Genomic DNA, 19,510 nt, shown 5'->3' with positions numbered 1-19,510 from the left:
AAAATCAATAAATCGCAAAATGGTATATAGGCATTTATCCTCAATATTAACTTTTATTTATTCATCTATTTTTACTTATTTATTTTCTTGAAATATTAGTTTTATATTATTATTATCATCATCATCATTATTGTAAGTTTAAAATGTCATAAAAATATACCAAAATTTCCTTTTGATTTGCATGACTGGTACACATTTGTGACCTGGAATGTACAAGGAAACAATAAATAAAAATTGATCTCCCTGAAATCATGAATATTTTATTCAGTTCCAGGTTAACCGTGCAAATTTAAATAAAAAATTGTACAATCAAGTGAAGAGATAAAGACAGCGAACTATGATGCTATGATGCGCTTTCGTACGCTGGTAGTGCTTATTTTATAAAATAATAGTAAAACCAGGATCATCGGCAATAAATCACACATGTGCGGTTGATGTGTCATAACATAGTGGTGTATTTCATGAATTTTTAATCGACCACTACAACATACAATGACTTTTTTTTGAACAAGCTAAAATAATTGCTAACTAAATGGTAAAATATACAGTAAATCTGTCTGGATGAAAACTTTTTCTTTTTTTTTCAAAAAATTGTTTCGGTTGTCGGGTATGCATATAAAATATGTGTACATACCTCTATCTTTTCGTAGTACAGTATGTATGCATTTCTCTAAAAAAGATAGGAAAAAATATATAAATATATATATACATCTATATATATTATGCGATATATAGCATGCCCTTATAAGGCCAATGTGGTGGTACAAACGATGGATAAGCCACTTCGATGGAAAGTAATCAGCAAGCATTGAATTCCATACGAAGTGACAAATTAATGTCCAGGGTTTTTATCAGCCCATACACACATACAGTACTGGAGTACTGAAGGCAGTTAAATTCGATTAAGTAGCGTTCATGAAATAAATTCTACATAATATGAATGTTACAAAACAAGAATGGCGAAAATTTAGAGATATTCCAATTGGAAGACACCCGTTATCTGGTGTCAGTTCCCAATGGTTTTATGTAACACACAAAGAATAAGTTATACTGATGGTGTTTAAGTGCTTGAAAATAGTAAGTCAGCTGAAACGCCAAAAATCGATGGTACCATTGAGGTGTTAGATGTCTTTTTTTCTTGCATCCCCTATTGCCAAAAAGGACAAGTATAGTACATATCCATTCCTCTTGCAAAATATTATATTCATTAAACTTACAAAAATGCACACAAGTATAAGTGCATTCAATTGTATAATTTTAACCTTGGGACATAGGCTACATGTACACCTTTTTTTTACATTGACCATGAAATTATATCTCGTAAGATATTATCTACTTCAAATGACATTATCATTCCGTTACACTAGTTTTTTTCTAGTGTCTGCAAGATACCCATGACAATATTTAGTGCATGTGTCTCCTCATTGCCACCTTATATGATTAAACTAGTGATGAAACCTAATAAATCAATTTTAAATTTTATCATATCATAATGTTTTGATAAAATTCAATAGAGTAATCAATGTGAATGATAAATTAAAATTTCTTACCTGCAATGAGTCAGTCTGTAAATATGAGTATTGGTGGTAATGTACTTTGGTATCATTAAATGTAATAACTTGACATCCATCAACAATATGGGAAACATCTGAAAACACAATTATTAAGATATTATTATCCTTAAGTGGAATAAATATAGATTAATCGCTAAAAAGGGTCATCTTCACAGATCATCGTTTGACCAGATTTATTTCACATTGCTAAAATTTTAAATGCATGAAATTGATAAATAAAATCAAAAATGTATTTATTTCAAAAAAGAAAAGTAAAGCACAGGGCATAGTTTTATTATTAACAAATTAGAACAGTGTGTGTCATTGTGTAATGGTCAATTTGTGGTCAACTATTTTCAGTGTTGTTTAACATAGATAATGGACTCCTATGTAAAGCTAAAGTGAGGTAAAACTGTTCTTATTTAGCTAATGTATGAACACATGTTATTCCAATATTTCAAATTTTCAGGACCAATGTTTGAAAGCATATACGTTTTTTAAACATGTACACTGTATCAATTATAGACAGTCACCTACTACACATGCATGTCAAGACAATTATAGAAGGCCTACTAAAAATCTATATCAGTTTTTCAATGACTTTAATGTCAAAGGAATACCAAGCTACATACTTTTATGTTTTTTTTCCAAAAACAGATTGACATCATTGTTTTAATGTTTGCTAATAAACTAAGCTTTATTAATATACAATTAGGTGCACTTTTCGTCGTAGGTCTCCTGAAAGTGCATTTTCTCCTCCGGTTGATCTATATTTTGCAAATATTTGAGCCACAAGTTACTTATCATTTCTTTCATGTTTACAAGCAAATATCGTAAGAATTTGTAATTACAGGATTTTATAAATCAATTGTTGGTATTAGTGTAATACTTATTCAATAATAGGCTTGTTCTTTCATCTTTGATCTATTGTTGTGGTTACACTCAACATAAGCCTTAACAAATGCACTGCATACAGTTATGAACTCTAGTCTGTTAAATAGCAATGGCTTTTAATAGCCATTTTTATCAATATTCAAGGGCACATAACCCCTTGAATATTTGGCTTTAAAAATATTGTCCCAATCATACTATAATAATGAAATATTCCAGGTTCCATTATAATAACCTAGATAGCTATGAAATCATTTAACTTAATAAGCAAAACTCCAACATATAGTTATCAGAGCAGTGCTTCTTAACTGACAACTTTGCGGCCTGCCATAATGAACAAGTACTTAATACTTTTCATAGTTAGTTTTGAAATCATATTACTTCATACACAATTTTGACAAAGCAAATGTTACAAAGGGTCATAAACTAGATAACATAGATTTCAGAATGATCCTTGCCTTACAAGTACATTTTGTCATGATGAGCAAGAACAATTAAACTGATCAATATGCATTAAAACAAATATTTCTTTAATTTCTTAAAAGGTAAATATGAATTTCATATTGCTTAGATAATGACTATATATAAACAATGTTGAATACTTTTTGAATGAGAAAGTCACGCTTATTGTGAAATAATTTGTCATAAAGGTATCAAAATATAACCAAAGTAGTATTTTGACTTCAATATGAAAATTATACTTTATCACTATATCTGTAATTCCTGCAAAAAGTGACAAAAGAACAAAGATGGTTCAGATGACCGTACAAAGAGTAGCATTTTTGAAACAATTAGATACAGATAAATACTAATGAAGCAAATCTGGCCTTAAGATATCTTGTTCCATTTTCTGGTCTACCTTTAGCACAGACATTGTCCGTTGAAATTGAAAAAAAGCTAGTGCTGCAACCGTCCATAAAACGGCCCAAAGTTAGAACCAACGATAAAATATTTATAGACCTAACTTGTGATCATGATCCAAAATTATGGAAAATATTATGGTCTCCAGCAAACTTTCTTTAATAAATATAACATTTTCAGCCCCTTCCAACATGGGTTTAAGTCAAAGAGAAGCAGCTTTACCCAAACAATTTATGACAGATTAGGCAAAGTTCAACTAAATATTATAAAATATTTGATAATGCAGACCATCATAAACTTATCTATATCCTGCTCAATTATAGTATAAACTCTGAAACAATGAAATGAAGAAGATCGTATTACTTAACCGCCCTCAATTAATCTAAACTATTTGGCATATCATTAGTTTCATAGCAAGTGAATTTAAATTACACTGAAGACGTAAATTTCTTTTATAATTTTTTATTTTCATGAAAAGCCTTATAAAGAATCTAAATTTATGGGATGACAGAAACTATTGATTTGTATATTGATTTGTGGTGATAAATGAACAAGTAGTCATCTTTTCACAGCAAACAATAACATTGTCATAGAAAGTATCAGAAAGTGTCAATTTATAATTATTTGACCTATTGTATTTTCTAACCGGTGATACCACAAATATTTTTGTGATACCATCAATTATTTTATGGACCAAAGTTATAAGTAATTAATTCACAATAAAGAATATGTCAATATGTATGATTTAGGGTGACAATGTTATTGAGTGATGTGGGTAAATTGTTGAAAATAAACAAGGATGGGTTAAGCAACAGATTGAACAATATCTTACAATGTCCAGATGTTAATGAGCTACCATTGTGACACTAAACAAATATAGATTAAAAAAATGTGAAAATCATTAAAAAGCAATATGTTTAGTAAAGAACAAGCTTAAAGAAATCATGAAGACATATATCAGGTAAAGAATATAACAAGAGTCACGCCAAATGCCGGCCACTCTCGGCTTTTTCTTATTTATATAAATTTGTCATTAGTGTCTTTTTCGTATCGTCCAATGACATTTTATTCAAATTTCAGTAATATGAGATTGACCATCAAGGTCAATTTAAAGTCAAAGTTGAACTTGAATTATTCAACATACGGGTGCTGTCATAAGGGTTATTTTGTCCAAGTATTAATCTCATGCCTAAATAGATGACAAAGTAATGACAATCTAATCTAAACACAATATTTGTTATTTGTTTTAATACGGTTATTTATTGGTCAAGATCATATCAAAATAATTCAACATGTTAGTTCATTGGCCTAAGTATAAAACAAATCCATAATTGAATGACAAAGATCAAGACAATTATAACAATGTTCACTCACTTCACCTTTACTACCAAGATCAATTAAAGGTCAGCTCAATTTAATCTTTTTAAATGTCTTTAACAAGTGTAAAAAAGTAAAGAAAAAACATTGATTATAACGTTATAGCCAATGATAGCGAAACAGTGAAATAACAGTAATTTACTTCAAGGTCAAGGACATTTATAAGTAATAATCAATTTAATTTCTATCTTTTATGAAACATTGCCCTTAAGTTATGTTGTGCTCAAGATCAAAGACACTCTTTAAACATTTAGGAGTTTTAGAAAGTCCCAGGAAAATATTAAGCAAATTTGATAGGTCAAAACCATAGATGATGAGTAAAGGTCATGATCAAATTGTACAACTTGACGATAGAAGGTTTTTTGTGTCCAAGTTTAAAAACAATTATCATCTATTATTACCAGTAACAAAGTTACAGTCAATTCGAATTCAAGCATACTATTTGACTTTCAATTTAAATGTCATTTAAAAGAGAAAGTCAAGGTCAGTATGTTCAAGTTTTTTTTCCTAAAGGTAGTTCAACAATGACCAACGTTAAAGTTTTTGGACAGTTAGGGCATCAGCAACAGCAACATTTTCTAAAAAAAAGTCTAAACTAACTAAATATGACAGTGTGAATTTGGATTCATTTTAATTGAAAAAAAAACAAAAACAATTTATACATAGAGATATTAGAGAAAAAGTATATTAAAATCCCTATCAAATATTTAATGTTTAAATTTTTAGTATAAGCCAATTTCAAAAGCGCGCATTCAAGCAGCAAAATCACTGTTAAAGATTACCTGTACTGCTCTAAGTCGGAAGTAATCTACGCTATGTCTTGTTGCTACAGTCAAAACCCTACAATATAACAAAACACGATATGTTTATATTTCAATAAAAATACAAGTTTTTAAAACCCCTTTCCCCTTATTTATTAAATAGTTAAATTATAAAAAAAAATGGTTGCAAAGTAAAACAAGTATTAGGTTAAAGGTAATAAAGGATATATGAACCTTTCTTGGTTGAATTCCAAAAGTGAACCTCATCAAAAAACATGCATCAAACAGGATGTGTTGCTAAATAAATGCTTAATACCACATTACAGAAAAACTGCTTGAACTTTAAAATCAAGCATCTGAAGTATGTGGTAATAAAGACCTAGAAGCCCTTACACAGCTAAGATCTGTTTCAAACAATAGAAAATGTGTAAAATATTAGAAGAATATATTCAAACCTTACTTCAGTCTCGATTAAGTTCTATCAAATGTCTGAACAAATGTTAAAAGATTGCCGACTTGTTTAGAGTAGGGTCTTACTGTTTGAAATACCCTTTTCAGAGCCAAAGATAAGCCATATTTAAGCTTGCTGATTGCTGATATCATTGTAATTCTCAAAATAATGTCTAATAGCCTTTTACTCGTTTTTAAAATCATTGTCAGACATGTTGCTGACTTAAAAGATATGTTAATTATGAAAGCTGGGACTCTTTAAATAATGCAAATTATCTAAGCATGCCATTTCCTGTTTTATAAGCAATGTATAAATATAAGAATCATTCGTTCGGCCTTTTTATTACTCCTATGAATTATGGAACATGTCACCAAGTACATCTGCACCTTAAAGTTAAACGCTTTGTAATTTACTGATTGTTTCAAGGTGATGTATATATTGTATCATGTTTATACTTAACATAGTTATGAATGGGAGAGTTATATGTGTGTGTGTGGGGGCGGCGGCGTGGGACATGCTGACTATTACATTATCATTAAGGGACAATTTTTTAACCTGTGTCTGAAATATATCTTTGTTGTTTTTATTGCTTCTGAGAGATCTCTGCTTTTCCAGATTACTTCCTTTATATATAAATGCAATCTATTTGTTAAGATTCTCAAGTCAATTAAACTTTTATCAATCATTTGTTTATGGCGTTTTAACTTATAGTTTTCAAAGACGGATTTCCCATTATAGCAATGATAAAATTATCAAAGTCAAATAGAATTTAACTCATGTTTTATTATGGGAATTCTCGTCAAAAGTAGTAAAGTGTCATAACCATTGACTTATGTTGTAGTCTATATACCAGTGACAAACCGAAAAAGAAATACATCGTATTCACTGATCATAGCACGATCTTGTGCATGTCCACATTTCACTTCAGAACAAAAAAAAATATACCTGTTAAGATATAACTGATGATTAATTTTCTGTGTCCGCTGTGATTTTGTGTCAGTATGTTTATATCTTTTTAACTGAATTACTAAGACATCACTTTCTTCAGTGTTGATTTTCAGTCGAACTACTTGTCTTGTGGAGTTGGCACATACAGAACAACAACTTGAAAAATAAAATGTAATAACTGCTTCAAACACATTTATTAAGGAATATTTTAATTTAGACAGTATATTTTGTAACGATGTAAAGTAAATATTAAAACACTACAATGGTGGTGACTATTATTATTATCATTAACTAAAACGTTGCATGCTATGCCGTTGGTAACACATGTTATCATATCACAATTAACCGCCCTAAATAATAATTTTGTAAATTTAAGTCAACTGACACTCTTTTTTTTTGGTTCTTTTTGGTTTGTTTAAACCAGTTCAATAATTATTACATTCAAGCTTGTTAACAAATGTGAGGAATTTGAACTTACACCTCATTCCCTTCTTCCATAACCTGAGGCTCACAATGAGTTGCAATCACATCCAATACATTAAATCGATCTCTTCCTGGCATCTCAGCAATCAGGTATTTCTGAGCATCTCTAGTAGTATGCACCTATAAAAAAGACCAAGGATGAAAGATGTGATGCACTACATAAATTCTGAATACATTAAAGGCCGCGCATGTAGTTGTACAAGTAAGTTCTTTTATTACAGTATACAGTACGGAAGTATTTCTCAGTATTGAAGTAAACACATAACTATATATAATAATGCTTTCTGGGTTTTTAATTGGAGATGGGTTTTCTGTTTGCTAAAACTAAAACTGGTAATTTTATCGTTATTTATGTCATCAAGCTGGCAGAAACACAAAACGTCGATGTAATTGTGAACAAGATTGTAAGGTCGGACTTGTTTTTTAATGACATTTTTGTATTTCTTTTTCTGTTGCAAGCATTCACACATTACGACAATTCACGTCACATATAATGTGGCTGACACATCGTGTACTGGTGATTGCCTTGTATGATAAAATACTTTCCAGGAATCTTAAGTTTAATGTTATTCATATTTTCAGCTTAACCGACTGGCCTGTAGAGGGTTTTTGTAGCTATTTTTATTAAAAAAGACGTAAATATTTCAGAATGATATTATCTTATCTTCAAATTCTGTGCCTTTTTATCTGCAAAAGAAGAAGTTAACTTACTTCTCTACATGTGAGGCAAGTAAACTCTGAGACAACTTCCAACTTCACAGGCTCATGCGTTAACACATGGCCAACATAATCCGCTGCATCATGATATTCTCCAATCACAAGGCCAAGTTTTGACTCCAAAAGGTCCTGAAATATATAAATTGAAGCAATTTCCAATCTTAATATTGCTAGTTACGTGTATGTGCGTTTGTATGTGTGAGCGCGCTTGATTATAGTCCCATGTTTGACATTAATGAGTTTAAAAAAAACGACTTATTGAACAAACTTAACCAACGTTCATTAAGCGAAAGAGTTGTCCTATCAAGTAATGTGTTTCCTATCAGTGTAAGTGGAATAGTCTTGGAGATGAGAATTTAGGTTGGGTGCGCCTATAACCGATAGTCTTTTAACTACTAGTCTAAATTTGTGTTCTGTATATACGTTACTATCTACACCTTACCAGTAATCATTACTTCCCATTTTCTCCTTCTTTCCCTTCCCTGCCTAACTTATTTCATTCAATTTCCTTTAAGATCCTCTAAACTTACAATTAAATATAACCTCCCCTTTGTGTTTATAATTGGCCCCTCATTCGCCCCGTTTATTTGCCTCTACCGCTTAAGTGTCTATTTGGGTACCGTTGCGTTTGGAAATGGCAGGGTGCGTATTCTTTACGTTACTCTCCTTTTTTATCATTTTCCAGTCTATAATACAGGTAACATACTAATGGAATTCAAAGAATGTTAAAGTTTATTGTGTTCAAGTCAAATGATAACATTCAATTAAACTTCTCTCAGTTTGCCTTTGAAATATGAACCAAAAAAAGAAAGTCCGAATAATAGTTCTTTTCTAAAAAAAAAGAATATAAATACTTTTTTTTCTTTAATATTTTACTTACAAGTTTACAAAATTGTTTTTACATTGATTAGAACTTATGATGCCAACTAAAGCTATTAATTTTATTCATAGTTGGTGTCCGAGATTTAATTAGGTCAGTCAAAATTGTAGTTATGTTAAGCATCCACTCGGATATATATCATCTATGTTGGCGCTGGTAATAAAACTTCATATCACCTAAATAATTCATCTTAGAAAATTATACAAGTGGCAAGGAAATATTTTGAAACACTTTAAACATCATTTCTAAAATAAAGAAAGATTAAAAGTAAACCTTATTTTTGAAAATAATTTTGCACAATTGATAATGTTTCGACACAATATTTCAAAAGAAGTAACATTTTATTTACATTTAACCTGACAAATCGATTTTGAGATCAAGGGGTTCATTTTGTCTACAAAGGTAAGAAGCTTATAGGCTACAAAATAACAGTTGGCCGCTTCCTATGATGAGTTCTTGTGATGGCATCATTCAAAGATGTTTTAGTCTTTTTACTGTATGAATAAGAGTGACTCTAATTCATTAATAAAACAATTTTTGGCAAACAAAGTAAAAGACATACTACTAGGTAGACAAACAGGCTGGTCGAAAAAAAACAATAATCTTTTGTTTTCATTTACACTGTTCCAAAACAGGTTAAAGCATCAATTATGAACACAATTAATCATCACAAGTAATATAGGAGAAGACGCACATTTGCATGCACCAATGTATAGATACATGTGAATAACGTATTACCTTTAGACTTGATAATTCTGGTTCAGTTCTTTGATTTAAGGATTCCAATGCACTCCTTGTTTCCACGTTGATTTCGTCTCTTGCTGAAAAAAATAATCAAGAATACTTTCAAGAAAAAAATTAATAGATAGTTACATTAGTCTCGTAATAGTTGTCGTAAAATTGTTTGCATTTTTTTTAAGGAAAATGTAACTGTGATTTTGCAATACTTGGTTGGTGTCAAAACCAATAGAAGTCTGGTATACTGACCAATATAGCGACCAACTGACATATGACATTTGTTAAACATTGTACATGTGTCCCACTATCTTTCGAAATAGAGAATAATAAAATTTCTAATATTTTAACCAGAATCTAATTACATATTTTTAAAATTAACTTTTTTTGGCCTTTAACAGAAACTTCTTTCACTTTTCCTAAAGCCCCCTGTGCCAGAAAAGTTTACTGTACGGGTTAAATCAACAGTGTGCAGCAACCATTTAACCATGTGTAATCGTATGAGGCGAATTACTTGTAGATGTGCAGCTCTAGTAAGTAGGTTAGTTATGACCATTGGTGTTAATGTAAAATAATTGTTCTTGTTTCGGAGGAGTTCGACATAAACATTATTGGTGTGCCTTAAAACCAACTAGATAAAACACACTTACCCTGCAGTTTAAATGTACTGAAGCTTCTTAGTGCTTGCAGTGATGAATTCAACCAACATGTATTGTCTGTATTTTGAAGTCCTTTATATATTCTACCTTTCTTCGGTGTCCTTTTTCCGATATTTTTCTTCTTCCGTCTCTCTAAATCAGGTTCTGGTACTTCAAATGATGGCTTATAGTTCGATGATTTACTTTTATTCATTCTCTGTCTCTTCTTCCCCCACTCCTCTTCAGCCTCTTCGCGTTGTTCATGATTTCGTTTTCTTCGTATTTTGGGCTTTATAACATCATCATCACTTTCTGTCAGCTCCTCACTCATCGTTTGGTCCCCGTTTCTTTCTTCTTCCTTTTTTTTGTATTCATTCTTTCTATCGGTATTCGTTTTTCTAGGAGTGTTTTGAAGTTTGGCATCCGCAACATACTCTTTTAAACGTCCCTTGACTATGGAAAACTCTTTTTGCGCAAACAAGCCTATTCTTATCGGTCCTTTCTTAAGCAGAATATAATTCTTTAAGGTGTTCATCCAACTCTCTACATGAGCATTCGTATCTCTGGTTTTGCCTTCTGTCTGTAGCATAATACCACTCCAAAGGCTGACCAATGGTAGGTACTGGTTGGTTAATATATCTACAAACTGTGGCTGGTAGTAATTGTTTTCCTGTTTACCTTCTTCATCCTTCAAGTTTTCTCTTACTTCTTCTCTAAGGGTTTCAAACAAAGGTTTAAAAGGAGAACTATTTCGTATCCCCATTCCTTCATTTAAACCGTCTACGTCATAAGAGTCGTGCTGAGGGGCTAGAATAAAATACAAAAAAGTCAGCTACAACATAAATCAAGTCGTTAACCCGGTACTGACAATTTTATTACTTTTTTTCCAAATGATAGACATCTTGTCATTGACCCAATATGGCCAGTTTATAATTTTACCTACAACTTATGTATATAAAACGTTTGTCTAAATCATCGTAAAAAACTAAATGTAATGTTATACATTTATATTTCTTTAGATATATGGTAATGTTTTTTTCCATATTCTTATTATAATCGATTCTTGAAAGAATGTCTCTGTTTTTTATCATCAATGAATATTGTACGTACATGTAATAGAAAAAGAACTGTTCCGGAACAAAATATTATGTTGCCTTTTAAGTAGGGTTTGAAAAAGTAATATTGTGTAATATATTTCTATCCAGGTATTTTTATAGTATTTTATAAAATTGCCTATACACTTTACATCAACAATTTTAAACATTAGAAAGTTTCAAGGTTTAAGTACTTTCGGACTATCCAAGGTCAAGAGTGACATATTTTTTCCACCAAAAACACACTGATTTTTTACTTCTATTAAAGTTATTTCTTAATACGGCTTCTTAATGACTCTAAAGATGATCGGACAAATATAACTGTGTTGACGTGCATATATCAAAAAAACGTACTTGACATATATTCTTATCATAGTGACTTTTTGTACCAAGTTATTTCAAAATTTGAACTATGGTGAAGTTCTAGATCGGACACAAAATATACCCTATAACAGACTATGTTAATTTTTTTACCTCTAAGTGTGACCTTGGCCTTGGAGGTACGGATGCATGTGTTGCGCATGACACATCGTTTTATTATAGTGACTATTTGTGCCAAGTATTTTCAAAATCCTCTGATCTATAAACAAGAGGACCAAGATGGCCCTAGATCGCTCACCTGACCCGTCAAACTCATCCAAACAATTACCTAGACAAGCGTTCTGACCAAGTTTCATGACAGGTGTGTCAAAAATGTGACCACTTGTGTTAACAAGGATTATCCATATTTGAGCAGTTGTTTGACCTAGTTTTTGACCCAGGGTGACCCATATTCGAGCTTGACATTTGAGCAACTACCTAAGACAAGCATCCTGACCAAGTTTGATGATAATTGAGATGTCAAAAAGTGTGACACTAGAGTGTTCACAAGGTTTTTTATTTTTAGCTCCTGTGACATAGTTTTCCATCCGAGATAAATCATGTTCAAACTTATCCAAGCATCGACTAAGACAAGCGTTCTGACCAAGTTGATGATGATTGGGTCAAAAATGTGACCCACTAGACTGTTCGCAAGGTTTTTCTACTTTTAGCTCCTGTGACCTAGTTTTCCACCCGAGAAATGAACCCATGTTCGAACTCATATCCAAACAATTGACTAAAACACGCATCCTGAACAAGGTTTCTTAATAATTGGGTCAAAAATGTGACCACTACAGTGTTCACAAGGTTTTTTTATTTATAGCTCCTGTGACCTAGTTTTTCATCGGAGATAAACCATGTGCAAACTCATCAAAGCAATTATCTAATCAAGCATCCTGACAAAGTTTGATCATGATTAGGTAAAAATTGTGACCACTAGTGTTCAAAATGTTTTTCTATTTTTAGCCCCTGTGACCTAGCTTTTCATCAGAGATGACCCATATTCAAACTCATATGAGCAATTGACTAGAAAAGAATCCACACTAAGTTTGATGATGATTGGGTAAAAAATGTGACCACTAGAGTGTTCACAATGTATTTCTATTTATAGCTCCTGTGACCTAGTTTTTTCATTAAAGATGACCCATATTCGAACTCATCTGCGCAATTATCTAAACAAGCATCCTGACAAAGTTTGATGATGATTGGTTTGAAACATGTGACCACTAGAGTGTTCACAAGGTTTTTCTATTTATAGCTCCTGTGACCTAAGATTTTCATCGAGATGACCCATGTTCGAACTCATCCAAGCAATTATCTAAAAAGCATTCTGACAAAAGGTTCGATGATGATTGGGTAAAAAATGTGACCACTAGAGTGTTCCACAAGGTTTTTCTATTTTTAGCTCCTTTGACCTAGTTTTCCATCCGAAATGACCCAGTTTCGAACTAATCCGAGCAATTGACTAAACAAGCATCCTGACAAAGTTTGATGATGATTGAGTCATAAGTGTGACCACTAGTGTGTTCACAAGCAATTGTTGACGTACGACGGACGACGGACATTCACCGATCCTAATAGCTCACCCTGAGCAAGCTCAGGTGAGCTAAAAAGTTCTGGACCGGACACAAAATATATCCTGTAACAGACTACGTTAATCTTTGGCCTCCAAGTGTGACCTTGACCTTGAAGGAAGGTGACCGGTACTTGCGCATGACACATTTTCACATTATTGTGAACCATTGTGGACAGTATTTTCAAAATCCCTTCATAGATAAGAAAGTTATGTGCCGGACAAAACATAGACCCTCAAAAAGACAATGTTGACCTTGAAAAAGCAAATGCGACCTTGACCCTGATGGTAGGCGTCTGGTTGTTTCCCATGACACATTTTTTATTATGTCAAGTTATTTCAAAATCATAAATGACAAAGTTATGGACCGGACATGAAAGTGTGACGGACGGACGGAGCATTTTTCTATATTCCCCTTTTTTCTTCGAAAAGGCGTTGGAAAAAGTGGATATCATTTCGGTGTATTCTGCATCCCATTAACAACTTTATATTAATTGATATAAAATAAACTTGAGCGTATACAAGATGTTAAAGACTGACCATTGTTGGTGTATCGCATTCCATTATCTTACTAAAATTGACTTTAACATTTCTTTTATTTACAAGATCATATAAACTGTGCCACCTTAAATTATAGAATTAATTCATAAAATACAACGGTCGGAGTGGAATTCCCCTACATGTATTTATTTTTGATAGAATTTGTAAATTTAAAGATGATAAATATTCCAGATGTGAATGCAGATATGAAACATTTACACTATAGCTACGGAAGTAATTGCAAGATAAGTGTTTTCATATTATTTCGTTTTTCACTTAAAGTGAAATTGAATTAGTACCTGTATGCACTTTTGTTGCATAAGTAAGGATTAAAATGTTAACTCTTTAACTGCATTTTAAGTAAATTTACAAATTATTCATATGTAACGACTGCAAGATTTGCATTCAAATGAAAGAAGATTAAAATATTTAATTTCACTTTTCCCCTTTGAGCTTATACATAATTACACAAGCAAGATAGTGGACAGACTAGTTTGCAAACACTATCATATATATCATATTATTAAAGTGATACAATGATTGCTTACCATCAGTAAATGTTAGTGTCGTGTCCACTTCGTCAACATTTGCCTTCTTTACCATTTCTCGTAATCGTTCTTTCTCCTCCACGACTCCTGGTTTGTCGTACTGTTCTTCGAAAACAGCGCATACTATCTTGTACAGTTCTTGAACCTGTTCTAATCTTGAACAGTTTTGAAAGAGAGCAAATGTCCTTAATGCCAACTTTCGAAGTCCTTTATCTGACATTTTGTCTCTCAAATTATCTCGTACAGCTTTTAGGACATGTGCCGCACAAAGATGAATAACAGTTACATCACCGGATATATCTTGACATCCACTTGAAACTTTGAAGCAGTATTTTAGGTAATGATGTACTGTCATGACATTAAATGCATTAAGGACTGAGTGGATCATGGCCCAGCTAAAATCACTCTCAATTCTTCTTGGCCTCCAATTTGTTGTGTAGGTCTTCAATTTGTGAATGAAGAAGCTGAGGCATTTAGAAATTTCCTGTGTATTTTGCCTTGAGAGGATAAACTCAAGAACAGGTACAGAACTCTTGTCTTCTGTTGAAAGCACTGGTGGGCTTACAAGTGTATAATAGAGAAGCTTTTTCCTACTTTCTCCGACTTTATGGACTACTGTCCCGGTGGCATCTAAATAGAATACTCCACTTCCTCTCCTTACATTTTCCCTGACTGCCTCCAAAGAAAGTTCGGAGAAAAAAACAGTAGAAAATGGTTTGAACGTAATCTGTTGTACATAGCCATCAAAATGTTTGCCCTTTTCTACACCAGACAGAACTGCATCGACTATGCAGAGTTCTGTCATGGGATCCTTGTGGAGGACATCATGTAAATTCCATTCACTCTTGGCTTTCCGTAGCACTGTTGACGAGAGTGGTTCTGTATAATTGCCTTGGAGAAATTGCTTATCATTCATTGTTCCTAATTTCTGATAGAAATATGACGAGGCTGTATCATTTATTAACTTTATTTGAGTTGTTTTTCTTCTGTCTCCGCGCAGCGGTCTTTTTTTTATTTCTTTGCGGCTATGTTTAAAATATGAATGCATGATCTGAACATGAACTCGAACATGGTGTTTATCTTTTGTTGGTTTTTTCTTTATTTGAAATTTAAACCTTCCACAACCATTGTGAGTACATCGAGCTGTGGCAGTGATGTACGTCTGTGCCCTTTCGGTACATCCAACGTCATGACCTTTAAAGACAATGACACAGCCAGGAATGGTTTCATTGAATTTCTCCGCGAAAAGGTCTGTCCATCCTTTTTTTAATACGTATTTCTTTTTCGATTTTGACGTCACTGTTTCCATAGGCCGAATTTTCTTCCATTGTTTGTATAGAATTTCAAAAGAAAAAGACCCGACTTTTTCTTTTTTTTTTGTCTCTTTCAGCACCACTGTCCCTGTCTCTATCTCTTGTTTTGTCAGTATCACTTTCAGTTTTAATATCTGTTTCTCCAAGTTCTATATCACTCTTATTGTTTTTGTCTCCTTGCCTTGTTCTATTATCATATTTACCCTGCCTGTCTACATCTCTTGTTACTTCTGTATCACTATCACTATCACTTAGTCTTCGTCTTGTTGTTTCCTTATCACTTTCACTTTGCCTGTGTCCATCAGTTGATGATTCGTTACCACTTTGCTTGTCTCTTTTTGTTTCAATATCACTTTCATTTTCTTTGTGTCTTTTTGTTGTTGTTTTATAGGCACTTTGTCGGTTTCCATTTCTTATTGTTCTGTTATCATCACGTTCTATGTCCATATCCCTTTTTCTTTCATTATACCTAGCATATTTTCTGTTCATATGTCTTTTTCTTTCATTATTACTATCACCTTTTATGTTGCTAGAACTTGTTAAAGTAATCTCAGAATCAATTTCTTTTTCCATATCCATATTTGTTTTATTATCACTATTTATTTGTCTGAGTTTTTCTGTTGTTGTTTCATTAGCTCTTTGTCTGTTTCTTACTCTGACTGTTTCAATATCACTTTCACATTCTTTGTCCATATCTATGTTTCTGTCATTATAACTACCAAATTCTTCATCCATATTTGTTGTTTTTTCGTCAGCACTTTGTCTGTTTCTAACTGTTGTTGTGTCACTATCATTGTCACTTTCGCCGTCCATATCACTTGTAGTTATATTATCATTCTCACTTTGTCTGTCTATTTCACTTATTGAGGTATTCGCACTTATAATTGCACTGTCAATATCACTATTTGTTTCATAATAACTATCAATTTGTGTTGGTGTTTTTGTTGCTTCATTATAATTTTGTCTGACCCTTTCCTTTACTGCTCTATCATCACTGTCACTTTCTCTGTGTATATCTCTTATGATTTCATTCTCAGTATCACAATCACGTCCACTATCTCGCATGGTATCAAAATCAATATCACTTTGTCTATATCTTTCTCTTTTTGTTTTCTTCTCATTATCAATATCTCCGTGCATATCTCTATTTGTTTCGTAATCAGTTTCTCCTTGTTTTTGTCTTATTGTTTTTAATTCATTATTAATTTGTCTGTTTCTGTCTCTTATCGTTGCTTTATCACTGTTACTTCTTATGTGAATATCTCTTGTATTTACATGATCACTTCCATTTTGTTCGTCCGTGTCTTCTGTTGTTTTATTCTTATAATTACTCTCTTTTTGTCTATCTATATTTGTTTCATCATCAGTATAACTGCGTTTGTCTATTGTTTCATTCTCACTTCCACTGTGTTTGTCAATAAATGCTGTTGTTTCATTATCATTATCACTTTGCATTTCTCTTTCTCTTGTTGTTTCATTTTTAATATCAATTTGTGAGTTTTTACCTTTTTCTGTTTCATTCTCACTATCAATTTGTCTGTTCATATTTTGTGTTGTTACATTCTTACTCTGTTTGTATTTATCTATAATTGTTATAAAACTACCACCTTTACTGTATCTGTCTAATATTCTTTCAGTCCCACATTCACTTTGACTGTCCATATCTGTTGTGGTGTCAATATCACCGTCTATATCATTGTCTCCATCTATTGTTGATTTAGAGTCAGAATCTTTTTTATTGTATTTACCTTTTTTTCTTTCTTGTTTTCTTTTTCTGTCACTTTCTATTGCTGCAGCAGCACTATTTTTACTTGTTTTGTATCTATATCTTTTGGTCAGAGTATTACTTTCAAATTTTCTGTTATATCTTCGTGGTTCAGAACAAAGATCTTTGTTTATGTCTTTTTTAATAACGTTTCCAATACATCTTTTATTAATTCCGCTTTCATCTTTAAGTTCACTTCTTATCTGTCTACCTCTATCTGTTTCATTATCACTTTCACATTGATTAACTCTTTCATTTATTGTTGTAGCATCACTTTGACGTTTTACGTCTCTATCGAAATTCTGTTGAATCTCGCATTCTCTTTCTATGTGTCTGTTTCTTGACATGTCACCATTACAGTCGTGTTTTTTGTTTCTATTTGTTGTTGTTTCACAATCAATATAACGTTTTCTGTTTCTTTCCCTTGTGCTTACAGTAACACTCTTTGCTTTTATGTTTCTTTCCTTTGCTGTCTCGGTATTATATTCATTCTCACCTGAATGCGTCACATTTTTTGTTTCTTCATTTTTTTCAAGTTTAAAGATTTTTTGAGAGTTTTTTGGTTTCGTTCCAATTTCATAGCTTCCACGTTTTAACCAAAATGGGTTTTTATAACGACGGCCTTTACTTGATTTGCTTTGTCCACTAATGTGAGCTGGTCTCAATATCTTTATCTGATCATATATGCATTGTCTTGAGGTAATATCATTAATTGTAAGCATTTGTTTCGCCAAATTACCAAGCAAGGAATTAGATTTTCGGACATCTTCATATTTTACTTTATCAACATATTTCTTTAATTCTTCTTTATCTTCTAGTTTTACTTTCAACCCTTTACGCCGTCCCATCTTGCCTATTCAAACGTTGTGTATCATTTGTCATTAGAGTGGCTAATTTATCTGAAAAGATATAAAGGACATTTTACCTAACCAGGTACTTCGTCTTCACTTTTTCACCTCTAACACACACTGCAAACCTTATTGGAGGTAAAACTTGGTTGTTGCTCCTAAGTATACAGAGTGCATAACGTCTTATTTCCTACATGGTCTTACGGATTTTCTAAATAATGAAAAGGATTTTTAGAAATAAACTGTCAAATTGAATTTATCTGATATTTAAAATATTTAAAAATAATTTGTTATAATTTATTTATTTTGATTCGGATTATTTCTATTTGGAACATTGTATGAAATGTCATTGACTGAAACATTATCATTTAATAAATCAATAAACGTTAAATAAAAATATCTCCATAATATACTTGTTTTGTGTTGGTATTGAATTGTGTAAAATTTATATCCTGTAAATAATTTATTTTGCGAAGGAACACCAAAATGGATAAATATAAAAGTTATTATAATAACATAATCCTGCTTTCATTAGCTTTTAAATTATTTGTTAAAGTTTCAATGCTGTTTTTACTAAATAGGCCTTTGGTTATTTCATTAACTGAGCTACTTTTGTTTTTATCCGAATTCTTTCCAAACTTTTGCGTGTTTTGTGCATGTTCATCCATATAGTGATATCGCCTATACCAGTTGAATTTAAGAATATAATTCATCAATTGAAAGATCAATCTTTTATATTCTTAAATGAATTTATAAACTCATATGGATTAACAACTTTTGGTGTCAACTCAATATTGCTGCCTTTAAATTCGTAAAAATTATATTCAAATTCTGTTACACCTAACCTAATGATTGAGACATGAAATGAAAGGAATCAATGAAGACTAAAACAGAAAGAGAAAACATGAATGCTTTATATTTATGCATACTCGTATAATGTTCAATAACATAACTTTTCTTTTTAAACTGTCCTATTTGCTGCATAATAAAATAACTGCCAAAACCCCGGAGATTACTGGAATAATCTTTGTAAATTTAAAAAAATCAAATTGCACGATGAATATCCCGAAATTTTACTAAAATATGACAATGATCCCGCAGAGGAGGATTCTTAGCTCCTTTAATGTAATTCTTTTCTGTATATTTTCTTCTGCATGTTTGACTGCTCTGCGAT

At 31.9% G+C, this 19,510-nt stretch overlaps 3 protein-coding genes across 3 annotated transcripts in view; 1 reads left to right on the top strand and 2 right to left on the bottom strand.

Annotated features, from left to right (window-relative positions):
- Positions 1-19,510, top strand: part of LOC132760342 (uncharacterized) — a 57,677-nt gene that overhangs the window by 19,236 nt on the left and 18,931 nt on the right. The gene's annotated exons all lie outside the window — the stretch shown is intronic.
- Positions 160-11,068, bottom strand: LOC132760382 (uncharacterized). The gene is made up of 9 exons (XM_060752369.1): positions 10,308-11,068; positions 9,661-9,743; positions 8,037-8,171; positions 7,321-7,445; positions 6,840-6,998; positions 5,465-5,522; positions 1,551-1,648; positions 635-670; positions 160-203 (listed from the first exon to the last, which is right to left on the bottom strand). The coding sequence occupies exons 1-8, from the start codon at positions 11,056-11,058 to the stop codon at positions 637-639; spliced, it is 1,443 nt and encodes a 480-aa protein (XP_060608352.1). The 5' UTR covers positions 11,059-11,068; the 3' UTR covers positions 160-203; positions 635-636.
- LOC132760381 (clumping factor A-like) lies at positions 15,735-18,385 on the bottom strand. Its single transcript, XM_060752368.1, has one exon. It carries the CDS (start codon positions 18,334-18,336, stop codon positions 15,754-15,756), a length of 2,583 nt encoding a protein of 860 aa, XP_060608351.1. The 5' UTR covers positions 18,337-18,385; the 3' UTR covers positions 15,735-15,753.

Source organism: Ruditapes philippinarum, unplaced genomic scaffold (assembly GCF_026571515.1).
Source record: "Ruditapes philippinarum isolate M1 unplaced genomic scaffold, ASM2657151v2 ctg32_1_1_1_1, whole genome shotgun sequence".
Lineage (NCBI taxonomy): Eukaryota > Metazoa > Mollusca > Bivalvia > Venerida > Veneridae > Ruditapes > Ruditapes philippinarum.
This window is presented reverse-complemented; position numbering and strand designations above follow the sequence as displayed.